Consider the following 24,752-nt stretch of genomic DNA (forward strand, 5'->3'; position numbering starts at 1 on the left):
TGCAGCGAGAGTGTTGTTGCTCATCCAGTATGAAGAAAGCCATTTCTCTTACCAATCAACATGCAGTCTCTCAGCCTCTGGCGGCAGGCAATGTCCGCGGTGGCAGTAAGCATGCTCATTTTTAATTTACTCAGCCCCCCAAAAAAACAAAACAGATGTTTATACAACAAGTCTACTTTAATGTCTCAAAAACCTACATTCAAACCATGATACAGCGCTGTACCTGGACCCCCTTTAAAGAAAAAAAAATCATTCCAATCCGCAACGGCCCCACGTTACACAGTTCTGCCTCAATCCAGCACCAGACCGGGCGCATAGGGGGCTGACGGGTGCCCTCTGAAGTTTACGAGGTGTCCTCAATGTCTGCAATGGTGTGGATGACGAGCGCTCCCTCTCTCATGTGCATATACAGTATACGTTTAAATTATACAGGTAGCAGCAACACCCCCTCGGCGAGGGGTTAAGAGGGTGAGGGGGTGACATGGACTGATAGGGGAAAGAAAGGCAGAGGAGCAGTGAGGAGCAGCATCTCTCTATACTGTTCCAGCGTCTCTGCTCTGGTCCCTCCGGGGACGGTGCTCTGTTTTGTTCCGGCTTTCTGAATCCTCTCGGTCGATCGTCTCCTTCTCTCGTTCTCTCTTCCTCTCTCGACGGGCCTCGCCGTTCTCTTTCTCCTGCAGGTTGAAGCGTTTTTTCTTCTCTCCCCGCCGCTGACCTTTTGGCTTACCTGAGAGGACAAATTTTGACAGCATTAGGCATTTTGCAACAATTATTGAGGCAAATATAAATATAAAGTGTTTTTTTGTCCACCAGGTAAAAATCACTTAGAGAAATAATAGTACATGTCTCTTCAAGGTACATTACTGTTTTTGAAAGAAATTAATGGTTTTATTCAACATGGTTCCATTAAATTGATTTATAATATAACAAAAGATTCATCTCTTTTCTTCTAAATGTTCTATTCATCAAAGAATCCTGAAAATATGTATCATGGTTTCCACTTGAGCACCAAATCAGCATATTAGAACGATTTATGAAGGATTATGTGTCACTGAAGACTGGAGTAATGATTCAGTTTTGCCATCACATGAACAAATTATGTTTTAAGAAAAATAAGAATAAATTACAAATAAATTACAAAATATATTCAAATAGAAAACTAGTATTTTAAATTGTAATATTTCAAAATATTACTGATTATACTGTATTTTTCAGGAAATAAATGCAGCCTTGCTGAACATAACAGACATCATTCTTATCATTCATATCCACAGAACAAACAAGTTACATGTTAATGCTTACATTTTGGTTTGGGATGTTTATGAGTAATGTTTTTTAAGTACCACAATGTTTACAATTTTGGGGAAAATTGCTTACAGTGTTTTTGGACATTAATCTGGGATAAGAGACAGTATTGTAACAGGAAGAAGTACACACACAATATGAAATATCACGCTGACCAGTCAGAGTTTGGCATGCATCTGGGCTGATTTATTTGCCGTGCAGGCGTGTTGGAAAATCATTCTATCATTCTATTAATCAGTCTTTAGTGATTTCCCATCATCCCTCATCTCACCCCAGCTCCAGATGGCATTACTCATTCAACCTAAGATGACCATTGTTCTTAATTTTCAGCTGTTTTGGTTGGGAGACGTCCCTTCGGCAATCATCACTTCTATTTAAAAGTGTTTTTCATAGATTATTAAGAGTTTGATGGAATCCAGGTTGAAGACCAATTTATACAGTTGTGCAACAGCAGAGCCATCTGGTGCATTGTGTGATTGATTGTGTCTGGTCTACCACAAGATGACAGTCTTGTACAGCATCTTTTTCCATTTCATTCTTTCTATCACACTGTAAAGTTTTAAAGAGACGGTTCACTTACAAATTAAATTTGTCTCATTTGTGTCATGTTTTTTCAGTGACCTTTTATTCTAGAACTGCAATAAAAGTAAAGTATTAAAGAAACAAAAAATATATAGCCTATACATATTATAAAATGACAAAAGCACATAATACATTTATTATTACCTAAACTGAATGAAAACATAAAAATAAAAGTGAATTCAAAATATTAACGTATACTATAATAGTATATAAATAATATTAAAATAACACTGATTACGAGTTTCATATGTTGGATGACAATGAATCAGAATTTCACATTCACACAAAAAGCTTTAAAAAAGTCAGGTCCACACTTCATCTATAAATATAACAACCCAGAGAAAACGATATGGTTGGAATCACTTTCAGAACTATTTTTTTCTAGCTGATGAGCTATAAAAACATTGACAGCCAATCAGAATGCATCCTGCTTTTACTTTACAAGCAGAGTGCGCTTATAATAAACAGAATGTTATTGTGTGTTGGTGTGGACACTAATAGTTATCATTAGTTACCATTCTTGGTGTTAATTAGTCTTTATTCTTTCGGAAAGAAGCATTTTTGGCCCTCCCCCCACCCCCAATTTGGTCACTTTAAGTTTTGTTATACAGAAAGATTCTTCAAATATTCGCCAAACAATAACAGCATATGGTTTCAGAACAACATGAGAGTGAGTGAATTATGACAACATTTTCATTTCTGTGTGAATTAGACAGTGGAAATGCAAAAAAAGGTTGGGGGTGACCCATCAAATGCAGAGTCAGAGAACTTTATCAGCTCTGCGCTCTTGAGCAACCAGTCCGGTTTCTTCCAGGAACACGATTCCTGAGATTAGCGTACATCTCTTTGGAATACAACTGTCAAGATGGACAACCAAGGTGAAGCCACTCAGCTGAACGTTTGACACCAGAATAACTGATAAGCTCATCAAAAATAGAAAGACTTAAAATAAAAATTCTGTTAATATGACTTTATCTCGCCGTTGCTCAATGCTCACAGCTAGCCAATTTCCATTATTGTCAGAGGCTTATCGGTGGGGCACGGATGAGGATCGGAAAAGCGCTGAGGTGGACAAGCACCTCTCCCCCGCTTCCCCCTCCCAAAGCGGGCTCTATTAATCAGCCGGACTCTCTCCGGACTCCCTGCCCACTGCAACCCACACTGACCCACACATTCCTGGGGTCCAGCCAGGGCGATTAGGGGCCATTGCAGTCCCCGACTCTTGAAATAAACTCGCACCTGAGGATGCACGACTCTTGTTTTGTGACTGAAACTAGTAGAGTAGGAACTAACCTCCGGCTGGCTCCAATCTGTTTTGATTGTATGGTGCATTGTAAACGGGCTGACTCATGTACGGTGTCTGACCGAGCGAAACACCACACATTTCACTCACTGTCGTCACCTCCCCTCTCGCCGTCCCGTCTCTTTAAACACAGGAAGTTCCCTCGGCGTACACTGTTGTCTTTGTCGTAACGATTTGGAGATCAATGGATTAGGCGTAATCCTCTGCCTTTCCCATAAACCAAGGCGTAACATGACCAGAGCTCTGAGGTGATTATTTTGGATATGTTTACTGCCACTCGTTTTCAGAGCTGGAAGACTGTCAGGTTTTTCAGTAAACTGTCATGTGACGATTTGGATACAAGTGATTTCCTCAGGGATGGAACATGTTCTTGAGCATCTGCTCAACAACGCTGAAGCAGTTGCAGTTCTTGAGGAAATCGTCATGTGCAGGCACAAGACCCAATGGAGACCCAATGGAGACAATTTATGTCATACAGTATAAATGCAATGTAAAGTTAATATGGTTAGAATTGCTCAGATAATTTGGTTTTGCAGGAATATTGTGATAAAAAGCCTCGACTTTTGATCTTGAGCATGCTCAGCAGTGTTTGAGATATTGTTCCCTCTTGAACTCTAGAGGAGACCCATTTGAGATTACTGGCTTTTTTTCAGGAGCAATTGAGAAACTGGAAAGCCTCAGCTGAAAAGTCTCCATTTGTTCCCGGAGAAACAATTAAGATTTATTTTGTGATTTTTCGGTGACATATCGCTTTAGTTATGGAAGCCTGTTTCTGCCTCAGGGTAAAACTACATTTAAAATAATAAAAATTAGTTACAATTTAAAATGAAAAGTCACACTGTGAGATATAAACTCATAATTGTGAGATATACACTACTGTTCAAAAGTTTGGGGTCAGAAAGATTTTCAATGTTTTTGAAAAAACTTTCTTATGTTCACCAAGGCTGTATTCATTTGATCAATAAAATACAATTCAAATAGTACTACTGTGAAACATTACTGAAATTTAAAATAACTGGTTTATATTTCAATATAATTGAAAATGTAATTTATTTCTGTGATGGAAAAGCTGAATTTTCAGCATCATTACTCCAGTCCTCAGTGTCACATGATTCCTCAGAAATCATTCTAATATGCTGACCTGGTGTTCATGGAACATTTCTTATTATTATCAATGTTGGAAACAGTTTGAAATATTTTGTAATTATACATTTCGTTACTGTCACTTTTGTTAAGTTTAAAGATTTCGTTATTTTATGTGTTTGTGTAATTTAATTAGTATTTATGTTGTTTAAATACATCTATAGTTTTTGCCACTGCAAAATAATAAATAAATAAATAAATAAATAAATTCTTAGCATTTTTGTCTTGTTTTCTAGTATAGCTAAACATTCTTGAAACAAGATGCATTTATTTTACAAGTAAAATGACTTAAGATATTGTCTTTTTTCTGAAAAATAAATAAATAAATAAATAAATAAATAAATAAAAAATATTGTTAATTTTTGCTTAAAGCAAAGAAAAATAATCTGCTGAATAATAGTAGTAATTTATTTTATAAAAATCTTACTAACCTTAAACATTTGAGTGATAGAATAAAGAGCAATTATGAGTATAACATTTGAAAATAAATTATTTTACTCCGTGACAATAAAAAATGTCAAATCCATGCACAAGTTCACAGGTGCTCTATCTGCAGCTAAAAATAGCCTCACGATAATGGATCTATTCATCATCATCAATGGACCTGCAGTGTCTATCCTCCTCTAATATATGTTGCAAGTCTGAAATGGTTTGGAATGATTTTGTTTCATAGTTGTGTCTATTTCAACATAGGAGAAATAAGGAGTCATCTGGCTCTGATTATACATTATTCTTGAAAGAGTGATTGAGAGGGGAGAAAAGGAGGAGATCTTAGAAGAGGAGGGAGATGAGAGGGTGAAAAGTGTGTCAGGACAGATGGAAGAGTGGGGGGCGTAACTGCTGCACAGTCAGTAAAAGGTGAAATGCTCTAAAATCAACCCTGACAACCCAAATCATCCCAGTCTGCTGCTGTTAAGGACTCAGAGGTGGGGATTGTTGAAAGGGGATATGATGTGGTGCAGTGGGGCACAATTTCATTAATGAGCCCTGGGGGTAGGGTGGGGAAGGGTGGAGGGGGTCACATCCTCCCCAGCAGGCGTGTTGTCGTCCGGGGGCTTTTGGCAGGAGCCAGGCTTGGATTAAGGGCTCTGGCCTGTCCCACAGGAGGAATGCCTGGGCTTTGAAGGCCCAGTATAGCTGCTCTCCCTTAGGGAGGTTGGTGCTGCTGTGCAGGGTAGAGCTGCATACAGAGGCTAAGATTGAGCTATACACACAAACACACAAAACAATGATGCTGGGATGCCAGATTTATTAATCTACCATATAGGTAAAACCTGTTCATACATGCATACAAAGTATATGTATGTTACCATTCAAAAGTTTGGCGTCGGTAAAATTCTTTAAAATGTTTTTAAAAGAAGTCTCACCAAGGTGCTATTTATTTGATCAAAAATACATTAAAAACAGTAATTTTATTATTATTAAAAAAAACAGTTTTTTTTCTATTTTAAAATCACTCTTATATGCTGATTTGGTGTTCAAGAAACAATTATTTATTCATTTATTTTTAATTCATTTTTATTTATTCTATTACTGTTATTATTATTATATTATATTTGTTATTTTTTATTGATTTATTGATTGATTTTTTTTTTCAAAACAGGTGTGCTGCTTAATGTTTTTGTGGAAACAATGATACTTTTTTCCCACGATTCTTTTAAGTAAAATTATAAAAAATTCAAAAGAAGAGCATTTAAAAAAAAAAAAAAACGATTCTTTTTCAAAAGAAACATTTTTGCAACATTACATTACATTGTAACATTTACTGTCATTCAGTTTAATCCATCAACAAAAAAAAAAAAATGGATGATGGAAGAAAAAAGAGCACTTGTTGACACTAGGAGTTGAATTTAGAGTCATGAAGCCTGAAAGTGAAAGGACAGGGGCCAGACACAGGGCTGCGTTTGGACAAGCCGTGTAAGAAAAAGGTCAGGATTAGTCAGAGGGAGAACACGAAAGAAAAACAAATGAAAAGTAACGGGAGAAGAATGGAGAGGGATTTGGCTGGGGTAACAACAAGTAAAGCAGTTGCATGTGTGTGTGTGTATGTGTGTATCAGGAGTGGGGGTGGACAAGGAGGATGTATCAGTGTCAGTGGGCGGCTTGGGATTACTTTGAGTTGGCTGGGGGTCGGACCACTGACCCTGCTGGTGTATGTGGAACATAAACACGGACAGGACAGAACCCCAGCAGATAATTAGCGTGCAGTTGATGTTCCAGGAGTTGGGGCAGCTGGGCTAATCACCACAAGCGGGGGTGAGGTCGATAACCGAGCCTGCAGTGTACAAAACGCACCCCTCACCCGTCGCCCCCCACAGATCAATACAACACTCCTCACTTTGACTTAACATGGAACAAACTCCCGTTTTTCTGGGCAAAAGCAAAGAGTTGATAATTAAGAGAATACATGTCTAAGATCTATCTTTCTGTCTGTCTGTCTATCTATCTATAATGTTTTGTTCTGTGCACCATCTTTTAGTATAGATTTTCTCTTACAGTGCATTATGCGATTCCTTCCTGCAAAACTATATATGCAATGCTATAGAATTTGGAGGGGCCTCATAATTTAATGAGCATAAGTATATATGTATTTTTGGTAAACTGCTTTAAATTATTAATTAAATTTAATTTATATTAATTATAATAAATTCAAACTCAAATTTAAACTCAATTAATTATACTAAAAACATACAGATTGTCTTGTTTCATCCATAATCTTTTATTTGATTTTTTTTTATGCAGTGCTACCATAGAATTTGGAGACACGGGCGGGGTAACTGTAATAAGCATAAATTTTTATTTTGGGTAAAGCAGTTTTAAAAAAAAATGTTTTAAATCTCCTATATATGTATATATATATATGATATATATATATATATATCTATATATATATATATTATTATATAGGTATATGTATATATATATATATATATATATATATATATATATATATATATATGTATATATATACTATATATATATATATATATATATAATATATATATATATATATACAATGATTAATTATATTTTATGCTAATTATGCTAAATTATACTTTATTAAATATACTAAAACCAACCTGATGAGTGCTTCACACTGAAAATTCAGAAAAAAATAAATGGATGATGCACTTAATTAACAGAAAAAAACTAATGTGGTATGTTGGACACCTTATGTATATATGCATTGCTATCCTCTTGTAATATATCTGCATCATAAATGGGCCTATGATTATTTAAAGATCTTTTGGAACAGAGTGACATTTGCCAAGTTTTTTTTTTTAAGTGTGTTTTTTTCTTTTGAATTTGTGTGTGAGATCAATCCATATCATTGTTCTTTCTGAAACATTCACATGCAAATCTCCACCCCCTTTTATTTTCCTCTGTTCCCTCTCTCTGCTCTGAGGCCCTGAGTGTTTATGAGGTGGAGAGCGATGGAGCGTTGCGTTGGCCTGCTGTCTGTCAAAAAGCAGCAATGTCCCACAAATACCACTATACAAATAAACATTCAAAACATAACTGTCCAAATATGGTTAAGCTTACAACTGGACAGATCCTTGAATCTACTCCATGTATTTGTTTTGCATTAGTTGGGAAATATTTCTGGCTCTTACATTTATAATTATAATCCTGACGATACAAAACAAGCATTTATATGATAATAAAAAGAGTCTATGTTTTTTGTCAAGCATCACTATTATTATTATTGCTCATACTTAGGGTTTTAAGCTTTTGGCGCAAACCTCATCCTCAACCTCATAGTACCTCAAATCATGCAGATTTTTACTCCTGTGATCAGGCTTACAATTTTCAGTGATGATTGGGTCTATTTATCAATAATTATATTAGCCACTTACATCTTCTTCTTTTTACAAGGCATTCCCTCTTTTCAGAAGTTGCTGGGCATGGGCTCCCCATTGGAGAGGGATTCTGTAGGACCGTCCTGGTCCTTGTTTCTTCGCCCCATTTGAAGCCACAGGTTTTACCTGAGCGTGAGCAGGGGCCCCATTCATTCCACTCGCTCACTTCACAGTGCACTAAAACACAGTTAACAAAGTTTAGTGAAGCCACAACACATACAGCACTGTCTTGATAGCAGGTGTTATGCCAGATTCTAACCTGTCGGGATGCACTCCATTGAGTCGTTGGGCTCAAACTCATCTGGGCAGACGTGATGACATTGTCCATGCAGTAAGAAGTGTCCTGGTGCACACCTCGTACATGTGTCACTGTTCTGACAGGATTCGCAGTCTGCAGGACATGCTGTAAAGCCATCACACAAACACTGTTAGTTGCATTAGATGGGGAATAAATAACTAAAAGTAACCATGCTACTAACCTTTTCAAAAGGTATTAAAATATATTATTTACGTTTGAATATGGTTGTTTTTCTTACAAAAATGCATCGATTTGCTACAGGAGGCCTTTGTTCACCCCCCGGAGCCATGTGAGACACTTATTTTTTATGGAAGGGCGCTTTTTTTTTTTACGTCTTTTGGACTAAAGATGCAACACACCTGTTGAGTGCCATGAATCAGCTTGAAAGATCAAAGAGAATTTTTAATATAAATCTGACTGGATTTTGTCTGAAAGAAGAAAGTCATACACACCCTAGGATGCCTGGGGGTAAATAAAATGCAGCCTAATTTTAATTTTTAGGTGAAAACTACCCTTTAAGGTACTAATAATATGCACTCTTTAGGGGTAATTAAGGTGGGGCAGTTTTTTTTTTTTTCTGAGAGTGCTTCAGCTATTTTCATGATAGTGCAGCTTTTAACAAACTACTTTTTCCATTGAGTATCAGTGTCACGATCCCTGTCTGTTTCCTGTGTCTGTGTTCAAGGACTTTTAGTTTGTAAATCTCTGTCCCTATTAGGGCCTTTTGCACCGCAGGAACCTTTTTCATAATACCAGAACTAATTGTGGAACTATCCACTTTTTTGGCGTTTTCGCACCGCTGGAACTGGTATGATTTTAGTACCGGACTGCCTTTTTTGAGAACCAAATTAGCTCCTACTCCGGAGCAGGGTCTAACCAGCACAACTGGTAATACCCCTGATGTAAGTATACATGGATTGGCCAAACGCATACGAAAATGCCCTCACCCGCCATGATTTAAAAAGCCGTGTAAACATACTGTAAACACTGTGTCAACATTTCGCAAGTATGATGAACAGCGATAGATGGACGGACGCTGAAGTGCAGGCACTTCTAGCAAATGTAGCACTGCCAGTTGTCGTTGGAGAATCCTAGTCCTCCTTTCCGTTCTTTCAATCGCTTTATGTATACATCGACGTTCCATGTCCATTATTGTTAAACCCGCGAGACACACAACAAAACACAGCTCCAATCACAGCGTCCTCCATCCTCCTGTTGTTAACGTTGTTCTTCTTTGTCTTTGTTGTTGAAAGCACAAATGACGTCGCTGTCGACCAGCTTACGCCACTTCCTAGTACATTATGTCGGTGTTGGTTGAGAATTTTAAATTTTAATGGGTATTGGTTTTTGTTTAGTTTGTAATTTTACTTTTATTTTGTATTTTTAGTTTTGTTACTAAAGCGGTGCGAAAGGCCCTATTGTTGCCTTGTTCCCCTCCTGTCTCCCTGCTGCTCTGCTCCCTTGTTTGTTGTCATGGACACTCATTAAACCACACCCATCTCCTTGTTAGTTGCTCTGGTTACTGATTATTTAATTTCTTTGGATCTTTGTAAAAATAGTCCTTGGTTTCCCTTGTGCTTTGTCAGTTGTTGAATGTTAGCTTTGCCACTCTGCTTGTGTTTCTTGTGTAGCTTCAAAACGTCTGATTCATTCTAGTGAATCAGTTAATTCAGACAGCCCTCTGTCTAATACAGTGTTTTTCAAACCTCTCCATGAAGTACCCCCAGTGGGACACACACCCACTTCAGATCTTGCAGTCTCCGCTGATGAGTTGAATCAGGTGTGATAGATGAGGGAGTCATACAAAATGTCCAGGGCTGGGGGTACTCCAGGACAGGTTTGAGAACCACAGGTCTAATATGTAGCAGTGATGAATCAGCTCATTATGATTGTCCTCTCTTTAATATGTACCTTTTGGAAAGTCTGATTCGTTTTAATGAATTGGTTCTTCCAGATTACACTCTCTCCAATGTTTGTCTTTTAATCATTTGATTAATTCTAGTGAATTGGTTCATCAGGACTGTCCTCTCTCTCATATGTAGTTTCCCAAGTCAGATTCTTTGTAGTAAATAAGTTAATCGGGTCGATCCTTTATTGAATATGTAGATTCTGAAAGTCTGATTCATATTAGTGAATCATTTTATGCAGATGATCCTCGCTCTAATTCAGATGGTCTTCATTCTAGTGAACTGGTTCATTCAGCTGATTATCGCTTTCATATAAGGTTTCTAGTAGATTTATTATGCATTTCTATGTTCAAGTTTGATTCTGTCACCATAATAAATTTCATTCATGCAAAACCCCATAATAGTTTTTGTGCCATAAAAAATACAGCTCTAATTAAATGTTAAATTATATCACAAAGATATTTTTATAATATATCACACCTTACAATCAGTAACTTGTATTAGCTACTTTTTGTTTGTAGCTTGTATTGTAGCTAACTTTGCAAAACAGTAGCATGGCTGTAGTTTTGCTACTTGAAATTATGATTAGCTTTACAGTTTAGCAAGCTACAGTTTCCAAGTAGCTTCCCAACACTGGAGGAAAGGATGCTAAAAACTAGTCCATCATATCTGTGACTTTAAACTGGGCACTCACCAGGGACACACTCTTTCATGGTATCGCTGGAAACCAGCCCATCTGGACAGCTCTCCATGCACTTGCCCTTGTGCAAGTAGGAGCCTGCTCTGCAGCGCAGGCAGAAGTTCCTGTTAAAGCATGAGTCGCACTCTGACCCACACTCTGGAAGACAGGATACGCACGCATTACCACATTGCCTGACCTGAGAAGGGAATGCTATGGTATACACACAATGCCCGTAGCTTTATTACTGTAACTAAGACATAAAGACGTTGGTAGTGTAAATATTTCAAGGAGAAGCTGAGGCGAAACATGTGTCTTACTTATGCAGTCGTTCCGGTCAGGGGAACGTGTGCCGTAGAAACCATTAGGGCAGGACAGGCACACACCGATCTGCCTCATCCGTCCCTCTCCAGGTGAATAAAAAGCTTGGGTTTGCAGGTCAGACAGCCATTGTAAACCGAGCAGGTCTGACAGCCTCCCTGGCAGCTCACCCCTGAACCCTCTGTGGTAGAAACATCAATTTTACTTTAGGATCAAACAACGTGTGCTCAACAAGATTTATGCAAATGTACAGATCTGACAAGTATAATAGATGTATATAATTTATGTTAGGGTGACCATATATCCATATATTTTTTCCTGTGCATGTCCTGACTGGGATTTATAAATTGCCTAAAATGTTTTGAGTTTTGTGCGCCATACAGTTCTTATACGTTATTTCTAAGTGTATTTGGATTGCTTTGACTGTTTTCTGTAGATCCCAAACCATGATAGGTTGATGTACAATGTTTGCATGCTACTGTGCAAACTACTTTTGAGTTGTTATCTTCAGCAAGCATGAAAACAATTGGAAAACAAAGCCAAAATCCAGACATTTTAGGCCAGGATTTTTCCAGAAAATTAAAAAGAAGATGCATAGTAACACTATTTATGTATTGTCTGGAGTGTGAAACCACTGGTGTCAGTTTCTCTTTCATTGCAATAATTATACATGTACAAAGCTACAATATTATTTATGTAAGGGATAACTTGCAGTTCTGGCTAGTTCTAACCTGACTGTCTGACTTTATATAACTTACCTATAGTAAAGGGCCCAGATTTAATACTGTAGATGCTTTTGAGGACCAAATAATCACTGTTTTATTGCCAAAGTTTGCCAGACTAGAGGCATTTTATCTTTGAAAGCTATTTAGAGTTTTGTTTGAGGTGCTTCGTAGCGAGTTGTGTTTAATCACATTAAATGTCATTTACTGTTATATATATATATACACACTACTGTTAAAAATTTTGGGATCAGTAAGATCTTTTATCCGAAAAGGATGGATTAAATTAATCAAAAGTTACAGTAAATGTTGAGAAAAATCTTTTTCAAATAAATGCTGCTCTTTGAACTTTCTATTCATCAGAGAATCCTGAATATTATCACTTTTATAAGCAGCGCAACTGTTTTTTAACATTGGTTCTAATAAGAAGTACCAAAAGTCCACAAATGAGCATAACAGACTTCAACACCCTGTGTTCTGTTGTGGTGGAATAATATATTTCAGATAAACCCGCTGATAAACGGCATGTAAAAACAAACTTCACATTGTGTTTCGTGGTACTCATATTGTATGTGCAATGCTAACTGAATGTGAAAACTCTTCTCATCATTTCCTGCCCTCTGTCCACTTCCTCTGAATAAACATAGCCAAATACACATGCAAACATGTCATCATTAAACAGTTTCACATTTCAAAAAAGATTTAATGCCTTAATATAATGTGTGTAGAAATCCAAATGTTTGCAAAGGCTAGAAATAACCGAACTGAAAGCCTTGCTTTTTCTGCCAGCAGCTAGTTACAAAAAATATACTCTGCATTTATTTGGACATTCTCAACATTTATAAGAGCATACAGGAATGGTGGGTACAACTAAATGGTTCCAGGTTCTTCAAGGAAAGAACAGAGCCATCAATTAAGGTTACACCAGTGACCATAATGTAGTGTAATAATAAACAAGACAGGAAGCACAGTCATCTGTGGATTCTCCCAGCAGAGAAACTAATCAACAGAGACACGTTGCATACCGGGGTTTGCACGCAAACGGCAGCACAGTAGCCTTTGTGTTCATAAGCGCGCAAACAGAGTGGCCTCACTGTGACAAAAAAAAAACAAAAAAACAACGGAATCAACTCATCTTTACTGAAGATCTCCAGCTGTGAAAACACAGTGAAACTGCCCACCACAAATGCATGACGGAGAGGTTTCTCAATGTCCTAGTGATCCCTTAAGACAAGATTTACTTAAAATTATAGAGCTGATCGCTACTGTTATACGTCCTCACAACCTTCCCGGACCCGGATTTGATATTTTTGAGAAATAGGCCTGACTGTATTCAAAGGGATTTGAGAGAGAATATTTTCTTCGTTTTGTTTTTGCTCAAGGGATTGTGAATAATATCTATGCACTATGGCGTTGTTGTTTTGGCTCGGGAACTGAAGAAGTCAAAAGTGATTGAGTTCACAGTTGCTGTGAGAAGAACAGACGTTCACTGATCTAATTGCATCATACTGTAAACTACAGTGCAGTACCTCGCTAAATTCAGCAGGGTAAAAAATGGAAGGTGCTCCTCGGCTGCTTTAAGGTACATCTTTGATTGAAGTCAATCGCTTCCAGGTGTCGCTCAAAGGTCAGTCTCAGATGGTTAAAGGCTCTGCATTTTAGAAGGGACTGACCCGGTCCCAGAGCATCTGGATAAGGGTGAGGTAGGGTAAAATGAAGAGTGGTCTAGCTCAACTTCAGAGAGTTAAAAAAAAAGCTTCTACTTTCACTTTTATGCAATTTGAAATGATATGGCTTTAAAGGATTTTACATACTGAGGACTTCTAACCATCAGCAAGTCTAAACAATAAGGATGAACTATAAGGGAGAAGTTTTAACATGCACTGTAAATGACAGATTTTAAAATTGGTTTTTTGCAATTTTTTACAAATTTGCTTTTTGAGGTTTTGATGCAATATGCAGTATTGTTCAGTATACTGTATATAACACACACACACACACAAAAACTCATAAAAAGTACCATTTCAATGTTTGGGTCAGTAAGATTTTTAAACATTTGTGAAAGAAGTCTCATATGTTCACCAAGACTGCATTTAGTTGATAAAAATACAATAAAACCAGTAATATTCTGAAATATTATTAAAAAGTTGAAAACAGTTGTGATGGTTACACTTTTTTTTGTGCTAACTCTGACTTTTTTTCAGTATTTCTAATTTAAATAAACATTTGTTTTAAATATATTTTTTTACTTTTGCAAAATGTTTTACTATCACTTTTGATCAATTTATCGCATCGTTGCTGAATATAAGATAGACAGATAAACAGACAGACAGATAGACAGACGATAGATAGATAGATAGATAGATAGATAGATAGATAGATAGATAGATAGATAGTTGTTTTTTTCTGTCTCCCTCCCCTGATTTCCAGAGTTCACTCTTGGCCGCCAGATTGCCATAGATCAAGGATATTCTGTTTGACATATCTAAGCAATCTTTACAACTGCTGTCCATTTGCCCACATGTGTTCCTGCCAAAGCTCTCTAATTCACAGAACCCTTTACACAGAGGAATTCTGCCTGCCCTTGTGCTGCCACAGCCCTTGGGTCGGCTTGCATAACAACCACACAAGCACTCCTGAAATTCGAACGTTCGAAATCGCTTCGCCACGCTTCAAACTCGACGACCGCAAAAGCAAGCATTCCTAGAAACTAACGGTTTTTTAAACGGCACAGTTTAAACTTAATTAAATAACAAAATGTCAGACATCGACATTAAACAAATGCATTTGCTTATTGCCCAAAGTCTTGTGGTTTGAGTCGGTGAGACAGGCCGACACAATTAATTTCCTGCGATATTTACAACATTGGGGAGGCCACACACAAACAAACATAATTGTTTACTAAAAAACACAGCCATGAGTTTATTCAAAAGGAAATTACTTACCATATACTGTCATTGACTTGTAAGGCTTCTTTTAAAAACTAAATGTCAAGCCTCACCTTTTTTGTCCTCTGTGACACATACAAAAAAGCGTATACTACAATTACATTCACTTCACAAAACGTTCTTGCAAAACAGTCATATGCACAAGATATTCCAATGTTATAAGTATCAGATGTAACAAATTCTTTGGCATTTAAAAGGTGTCTATTTTACATGCAAATCAAAGCCTTGTGTCTTCTACTTGTCAATGCAGAGACACAGTGACGCGCACATACAGAAGACAGGAATGTTTTGAGGTCTGGTGACCGTTTGGTCACTCTCCTTGAACTGATAAATTAGTCATAGGTCATTCACCCAAGTTTCTGTCCATCACCACATTTCAAAATCCCTTAATTAGCAGAATCTTATGATGGCTGGTGCTTTCAAAAAGGATGGCGGTCCATCACGTTTGTCACACTTTCACTGACACAGCATAGAGATTGATCACCCTGCTCACCCTTATCTATTAATATCATCTCTTAATATTTTGAAATATGTGAATTGATCAAAAAATACGCTGAAATGAGTTAAAGACTTCTACTCTTTAAGGATAACCTCAAACCGTCCCCTCTCTAAATTCAAAATGACAGTTGTGTACTGAACTAATTAGATGTCAAAGTCTGATTAGACACATATTTTTCTCATATGCCACATGAGAGCACATACTTAGTATACTGAAGACAATGTCCTGACCACAGTCCACAATTCTAGCATCATCTAAATTTTGAACAGAAAAGATGGATAAGGGTTTTGTATTTTGAATTCCATAATATAATTTTTTTTCAGAGTTGAAACATCCCAGTGAGTGCCACAACGCCACAATGGCATTTCTGTGGCTCCCTGATACCAAAAGTCATTCCGTTGCATCTAACTGGCTTTGTCACCAACTAATTTAGACTATGTTTATACAGTCATTCTAATCGTGCCGTTCAAGTCATATTTCCCTATTACGTTACTTATTAAAATAAAAATCATGCTCAAACACACATTTCTGGAGTCTGTCATGCATGAATTGCTTATTTCAGAGCTCAGCTTCCCAAATTTTGTTTGTCTCTGTGTAAACCAAAAAATATTCATATAAACACTTCATCCAGGGCCATAACCACCATAGACAGTGAGGGGGACATGACCCCGAAATTACACATGGCCCCCCCACAATCCTCAGTATTTGGTTACAGCCTTTGACTTCATCAGTAATACATTTGATTTTTAAAACTGTCTTTTGAATGAAATGAGGAATTTCTTATCATGTTACCGTTAACTGAACTATACAAACTTACCGTGTAGGCTATTAATATATTAGGTCAACATAAACATGGTACTGGGCCGTCGTCAGAAACTTTTTTTTTTTTTTTTGTTAGCATATACTCAACTTGCAAACTTGAAGAAAACAAGAGAAACGCGCTGTGCTTCTGGTAGTATACTGAAGCGAGTAACAGTCAACAAGCGACTGACGGTCCAAGCGCCCTATAAATGTTTCTCTGCGTGAAGCAGTGGCCGCTAGAGAGCGAATCCAAACAAGACACTGGACTGGCCATTGATGCTAGCAGACGAGCAGTGCACAATAATACTATAATGGTGTAGTCTGCAAATTCATACCCTCATATTCGCACTTATCACAACAATGATTGCACGAGACTTGAAGTAAAACAGTTAGGCTACTCGTTAATGGACTTAAATCACAAAAATCAAGCAGTGGGTCCCTTGCCGATATAAGGTATGTTTCCGAATCAAACCACACAAGTGTCTAGTAAAAATAAACACTTTTTCACGCGTCTTCTAGGCTTTTACCCTCAAACTGAACATTTCCCATCAAGTTTATCTAGGATGCCTAAGCAGCTGTTTTTTTTCTTCTCTTCCAGAACTCACTGGGGGGACACGTGAAATGTTCCTCAAACTAAGCCATCAAAACCATGAGGAACACAATAACGATTTTGTGACAGGCGCAGTTTCACCGAGGACTGGCTCTCTCAAGCAACACTACGCTGTTTGCAGGGTTGCCAGGTCTTTGTGACAAAGATAGCCGCCCAATCACCAAACAAAACCAGCCTAATCACCAATAAGACCGAACCCCGAGGGGAAAAAAAAATAAATAAATAAACAATTATAAAATTAAAAAATCCACGGTATTTTCAAAATTTCTACCTGTATACTAGGTAGTAGGTAAAAAGCATCAAGTTTTAATAGTTTGATTTCTATTTACTGTAGGCGACTATTTAAAAAGTTTGATATAGCCTATACTTTTAACTGGACAGTGGTTTTCTTGGACAATGTGCAACTGTGTTTTACCATACTGCTTTTATTTCATATAGCCTATGGATGTTATTCAGGGTAGAGGCCATATTATTTTTTATGTATTTATTTATTAATTTTTTTGTTTTTGCGAATGAAAATGAGGCTGTGGGGGATAGATGTAAAGAACAAATGGGCCGTGGTACTAACCCTAACATCAAACACATATATTTTCAAAAAAAAAAAAAAAAAAAAAAAAAAAAAAAACTAAATATTTACTAAATATTAAAGTATTATTAGAAACAGCATTAAAATAAAACTATGGCATCTACCCTGAGTAAGGTCGAGCTACTACCTTATATTTTTACGTATTTCATTCAAAAAACATTATTTCACTGTGCATTCACTGTAATGATTCATAGAACAGTTGATGTTGCCTATTTCCATAACTCCATAAAAGAGCAGTAGGCTATTCACCTTACCTGTTACTGGCTGGTAAAAAATAAATAAATAAATAAATAATTAAATAATTTAAAAAACTAACCTATTTAAATACAATTGGTGAGAAGAGTCAAAACCTCACACCACATTAGAAAAAACCAACTCACTCAAACTAGTTTTAAAATAGACAATTCTGAGGGAAACCGCGCACCTTGGCAACCCAGGACTGGGACAAAATATAAACGGGGAAAACAGCGATATACTTGTTGTAATAAGAAAAAAATAGCATATAGCCTACATTTCGATAACAATAGTGAGATCTTCCAGCTGCTGAGAAATACTTAACTCCTTTAGTTCTCTGTTGCATATGGTATATGCTGAACCAAAAGGAGAGATTGCGAGTGTCGAATCTACTGATTTTCTTTTTAGATTTTGAGTTTTAGATACAATGACGCATATTAACGACGAGAAATAAAATGTTAAAAATATAAAATGTAAAATAAGTTCCCATAGTAAACCTATCATGTCCTGACACCTGATAAATATCCCATATCAACATTATCCCAATAGAGACTTTAACTTAGAAAATAAAAAATGTAATCTCTTCAAATCTTTTAAAATGACAAAAGTGGGATACATTATGTATTTAAAAGCACCATGATTACAAAAAAAAAAAAAAAGAAAAAAGTCACGGTGCAGGGTGAGCAAAGCATCAGATCAGCGCTGAACTACGTTTGTTTGGGCAGGTGCTTGGAGCCGTGATGTTGGACAATTTGTGTATCCATCACAATGACAAGATCAAAACATGGAGATCAAGTTGTAATTGCATAGTAATCAGGGGAATGATGCTTTGTCCTGTCAATTTTCAATGTCCCTTATCGCACTTTGATCTGTGGTGCAATACTCAACAGGTTATTCCTAAACACGGGCAGAAGCCCCAGCTGTGCTCACGCGCAAGAGAAACAGAATTTTTCAATGGCCCAAAATGCACCTGCGAAGCCGATTCGCGCTGAGTAACCTATTGGAGGCGAGAATACCACATATGTGCCACTGTGAGATATCCAAGAGGCGAGAGCCAACTCATTCATGGAAAACAAATGAAAGTGTTAGTTGCTCCATCCAGCGCACTGTAAGCACAAAAAAACTTAAAGATGGGGAGGAGGGAATTAAATTAAATTGGCCATCGGCGACGATAAAGTGGATTGTCTTCCTGAATAACCTGTATTCCCCACGTTGAGTTCCGCACGACACGTTCCAGGTGCTGAAGGTATACATTTATTTATTCGAGCCAGACATCAGTAGGAGCGATCCTCGCTGTCATCCATCATCAAAGCATCTAGGTGGAACTTCTCAGGAAACTGATTAGGCGCGTTATTTCTAAACAGTCTCCGAACGGTCGCTCTTCTCTATTCAATTCCGATTAAGCTCACACGTTTTCACGGTTGAGCACTTCACTATCTCTCCCCTTTATCTCGCGATTGCTCTCAGCTCGTGTTGCTCGTTCTGGTAAACTGACTGACTTCAGCTACTCCTGCCGTCTTCTTTCACCCTCTCTGAGCTCCAAAGTTTATCTTAGAGGTGCTGAGCCCCCCACGGGCTACCTAGCACTCACGCGTTTTTTCATCATATCACGTTTTCCAAAAGTCGAGGAACTCGCTTGGAATGGAAACAAAATTCGACAGAGCAGACAGAAGGACAGGACAGATAGACTAGATCGAATAGAAAGATAGCTAGATAGTATAGATAGCTGCGATAGATAGACAGACAGACGCAGGACAGTACAGATAATACATTTTTAATAGACATTTTCAGAAATAAGTTAAACCAAGAGTTGGAGGTGGCCGTTCGCTCTATTGTGTGCATCACAAATTTATTAATTATTAATTTTTAGTAAGATAGTTACATAATATTTTACTTTATTACGCATATTTCAAAGGTTTCCTTTATTATCCAGGTATGAATCACTGTATTTAAAAATACATAAAAAGTGTAATGCCGTCTGCCATATGTTTGCCCATAATAGAGGATAAAGTTCCATTAGCGATCCTACTAGAAAGGGGTTGTTCAGTGCGTATAAGAGCCAAGCAAATTCCACAACCAGACAAATACACTGCTTGACTTTGTTGTTTAGCCCCGTATGAGAGTCATTTTTAGGTGATATAGCAGCAAATGGCCACATAAAGAAACATCCTTGCATTGTTGGAATACTGTTGTGGGCGACTGTGGAAGATAAACAATAGTGGTGATTACTGGTATACGTGAGAGCGCTGCATGGCGCAGTGGTTTGCCCTCTGTCTCCAACAGGGAAGCGTATTTTACATGTCTGGGCAGTGGGACGGGAGGACCGGCATGCGCTTTCTTCAACAAGCAGTGTTCATGTATTATCAAGAATATGTAGGTGGACCAATGTGTTCCCTGGTTGTGGCTGCCTCCATCAATCACAATGGGTGCAGAGGGGAAAAAAAAAAATGCTATACACTTTTAGAACACTCCTTCTAGTAAAGCACAGTTTTATACCCGCTGGACAAGAGGGAGTTGCTTTTCAGACTTAGAGGGACTTTAATGGCTCGTTTTTTGTTCTTGATTATTCATAACAAGTAGTCTTTGGTAAATTTAGCTGTAAGGGATAAAACATGGTTTTAGTCTGTGGTTGGCGATCGGGGGGGGTGGGACATTCCAAGGCGCGTTGATCTTCTATTGGAAGGGGGACAGAATAAAGCCCCTCTTTGTGGCCCCCCTACTCCTTGATAAATTAGTCAGCGACCAAGCTCTAACGGGTCTGGAGCGGGGACGAGGAGGTGAGGTCATTTTGGTCACTCTATGCGACGGCACCGATGAGGCGAAAAGCCTGTCAGCAACCTGAAAATGAAAGCCGGGCAGGATGCACCACGAGAGCGAAGGTGCGAAGGTAACTGAAAATGTGTGAGTCTGCAAAATCACACACATGGAGGTAGTCAGCGTAAATGGCTGCATGGATGCTTACTGCTGCTTAGCATTTGTTTAATCCTGTCTGGGAGGAAGACTGGACACGGTACATTTTTATTACAGGACCTTGTTGCTTCATGAGGCATTAGGAATGGGACAACATTAGAATGTGGAACACCACGAAATGGCTCCACGTTGCTCATCATCACAATCCTGATCCAATCACATTCTCCAACCATCAAACCTCACCGACGAGTGAGATCTCAGCGCAGGCAATGGCGGGGCATGCGCTATAAGAGCAGAGTGGTCTAATATAAATAGGCCGTTGAGTCAATGAAATACTCTGTCCTTTGGAGTCCAAGGGGATTTAAAACAGCAGGTGCATGAAGAGTATATAGTTAGTGGGGACTGGATGCAGGAAGGATCAGGTTATGGGTAGTGTTGGAGACAGGAGTGCGGATGAAGATTATGCCATGTGTTAAGCGACAGTAAGCCAAGGGTTTGGGGCTGTATGCTGCATAAGCCAAACAAAACACTGGGATGTAGTGATGGGTTGCGTGATGGCAAACCCCTGTTACTGTTATTTTGTTGGGGGGTCCACAGACTCACTTTCAACCGATCCTTGAAATTCCTTTACGAATTTACGGTCTGCTGGCAGAAGTTACCCAGAACAGCAGGCTTGCATTGTAATTCAGAATTGAGCATGCCTTATTAAAATTGCAAATTAAAATTGCGCTTAAATTTAAAATTTGTTGAGGACTTGTGATTTTGACATTTCGCAATACACCGTAGAATACAATAACACAAAAAATTCAAAGAAACAAAGGAACTAAAAAAGGAAAGTTTTGTCATGCTTACAAGCGAAGAAAGCCAGGACAGACCAGACAGAACAGACAGACAGGCTAGATAGATAGATAGATAGATGGATAGATAGATATGTAGATTCACAGATAGCTTTGTACGGATTTCATTACACCCTAACTCTATTAACTTCTTCCAATTGGTCGAACAATCGATCTATTTCTTATTGCACTGCTAACTTTACAAACCATTCATACAGATTTCTTCATTAGTACTGTACGACTGGACGCTCATAACCCCGCCCCCAAAAACCTTACCCTCAACTGAACTCGTACAAAAGTATCTGAGTAAGTGCCATCAAATTGATACAAATATCAGCACTATTTAGATAGAGCCAAACGTAAAATAGTGGTCCGCTGACGCTAGTTGTTGCAATCGTAGATAGATGACTCACCTTTAACCCTGCCCCTAAACCTACCCCTACAGAAATTGTACAAAAGTTGTACGAAAAGTTCTTATAATAGGCCCCCCCATAATATATATATGGCTTGGTCATGCGATGGCTGCAAACAATAGCTAGATAGATAGATAGATAGATAGATAGATAGATAGATAGATAGCTAGATAGATAGATAGATAGCTAGATAGATCGCTAGATAGATAGATCGATAGATAGATAGATTTCGTGTACAGACACCTACAAAGCAACTACAGTACAACCTTCCAATTATGAATTCTTATAATTGGAAGAGCTATAAATGGCCTAGTTTACAGCATTCTTCAAAATAAGCTCTTTTGTGTTCACAACAGAGAAAAAGGAAAAAAGAAACTGATACCGGTTTTGGGACCAAGTGCAGGGGTAGTCCCCATAAATGATGACATAATTTTCATTTTTTGGGGAAACTATCCCTTTCCGAGGGCCAGAAACTGCCTAACAAGCTAAATTAATACACAAGAGTATTGCTCATAGAACGGTACGTGGTGCACTGCTTTCTTTAACGTTTGGACCGCCTGCCAACATGACAACCCATGTACCTAAATAAAAAGTTTGAAAGCCCTTTGGAATCGATTCTAATTGGAGGACAAACAGACTCTCCCCCAGAGCAAAGCATACAACATACGCAGACTTGAGCAGGATTTGCAGGGCTGGCTGAATTCATGCGGTGAGAGACAGCGGCTCGCTCCAGCGCAGTCGAACAAACGGCGCTCTAGAGTCTTTAATCACGGCCGTTCCAACAATATCATTCAGTCTCATGTTGCCGAGCAACATGTGAGCCAACTGGGGCGTTCCGCGTGGGAGGGGAGCGGCTGTCTATAAGGGTCTTCTTGGGTTTATAATAATCAGCATGGATGCGTTAGATTCTTTTCATTTGATTAAGGTTTACTCCCACCTATGAAAGTTGGTGTGTGTGCCTCCCCCATCCGTCCCACCTTTGTAACCCATGGTTTTTGTTGCCCCTCCATCCTGTCCCAAGAGTAATCACTCTCTGCCATCTGTGACATTTTTCCGGGAGGAGATGGTGTGGAAAGTATGCCGGGTGTTTTTTGCCAGGCGACTATGGGTGTTGCGTTTCGGCCGCCTTGACCTCTCTTTCGCGTTGTTTGTTTGGCACTTAGCCCACTCATTATAGCGGGGATTTATGAGGCCACCCACAATTTTTGTACAGCTTCTTAATGAAGGCGGGGTGGAGAGACAGCGAAGGGACATTACTGGGCAAGCACCGCAGACATCCAATGAGTTTAAAATGGAGTACAAGAATCAGACAAGCACACAACCTGAAGGGAGAAGAAGCTCAATACCAGTCCATAAACGTAATGCACAAGCTCCGCCCCCCAAGACGGCTCTGATTAAAATATGAAACTACTTGAAGATTTATAAGCAATACACTTGATTATAGACACGAGTTGTATTAATATTTTGAGGATGATTATATTTTTAGCTATGGAGGTTTAGAATTATTTCAAGTTTTAGTCACTTCATTTCATTTTTGAAATTTTCGTAAAATATAGACGTTATTTATTTTAATGTAAATTTTAGTCATTTAGTACTTTTATATGAAATTTTATTTCAGCCCACGAGTAAATTTTTCAATTTTTTTAAAAATGTTTTTTTAGCTTTTTATTTATTTAAGTTATATTTAAAACTTTTCAGTAGTTTTTCTTGGTAAATGTAACACTGGTATACCCAAAAAGACAATGGGTTTCAGTGTGGCGATTCTTGATCCAGAGTATTGTTTTTGTGGTCAATAGAAAAAAAGAAAAAACCGTGATACTATGTTGGAAATGACATTTTGAGGGGAAGTAAGTGATGGAAAGAACGTAGATATTTTTGAGTGAATGTGAGAAGTCTGCGTACTGTATATTTCGATAAGTATGTATTTGCTGCTGTTGGTATCATGATGCATTCAGCCAATTTGACTAAACGGGCAAATCCAATTATTGGCTTTAATTACATATAAAACCAAATGTGCTAAACATGTGTGTAACATTGGGATATCATTGGTATCAAGGTGAAAGTAGCCTCAGACTGTACAACCAACACATGCACAAGCAAGTGCATAGGCACATATGAATGTAGAACCAGCAGCCAATGTTGGTGTGTAGTGCAAGTGGGTGCGTTCCTTCGGCCAGAAGTTTTATATTTCCCAGCATTTCTCAGCATGAAGTTCAAACTGCGGAACAAATGACTCTCTTTGGTGCTATTAGCTACATTTACTTTGACTGGGAATCATTTAGCACAGAGAAATACTGACAGGATACTTAAACACAGAACTCTATTAGAGGACAGAACTTGAGAAAGGTACGCGAGGGGAAAAAAAACACCAAAAAACCTGAAACACTGCCCCAATCTGAAAAGAAAGGGTATCTCTGAAACTCGTGTCTCATCATCTATTTAATGTTATGTTGTTCAAGATGCATATGACTTTCTATTTTTTTCTGTGAAACACATACATTTTGAATATGACTCATTCAGACTAGTTTTGTGAATTGGATTTTCTTCAAAAACTCACCTTTTGTGTTCCATGGAAAACGTCATACGGGTTTGGAATGACATGAAGGTGAGTAAATGATGACAGAATTTTTCTTCTTGGGGTGGAAACTATTCTTTTTTTAAAGAAGAAAAATCCATGTTGTAAAAATAAACAACAACAAAAAAAAAAACAACAACATTATTTTGTTCCAGCCTTAAAATGTTTTAAAGACCAGTACATTGTTATATAAACAATTGGAACATGAACTTTATAAAAA

General features: G+C 37.9%; 1 protein-coding gene across 1 annotated transcript; it reads right to left on the reverse strand.

The window, feature by feature from the left end:
- Positions 1 to 58: 58 nt before the first annotated feature.
- Positions 59 to 22,947, reverse strand: LOC109105919 (R-spondin 3). Its single transcript, XM_042755577.1, is given in 7 exon segments — positions 59 to 727; positions 8,191 to 8,370; positions 8,453 to 8,596; positions 11,093 to 11,236; positions 11,398 to 11,478; positions 11,481 to 11,579; positions 22,935 to 22,947. Coding segments are annotated over 7 exon segments (855 nt in total). The 3' UTR covers positions 59 to 533.
- Between the last annotated feature and the right edge of the window lie 1,805 nt (positions 22,948 to 24,752).

Source organism: Cyprinus carpio, unplaced genomic scaffold, assembly GCF_018340385.1.
Source record: "Cyprinus carpio isolate SPL01 unplaced genomic scaffold, ASM1834038v1 S000006725, whole genome shotgun sequence".
Classification (NCBI taxonomy): Eukaryota; Metazoa; Chordata; class Actinopteri; order Cypriniformes; family Cyprinidae; genus Cyprinus; species Cyprinus carpio.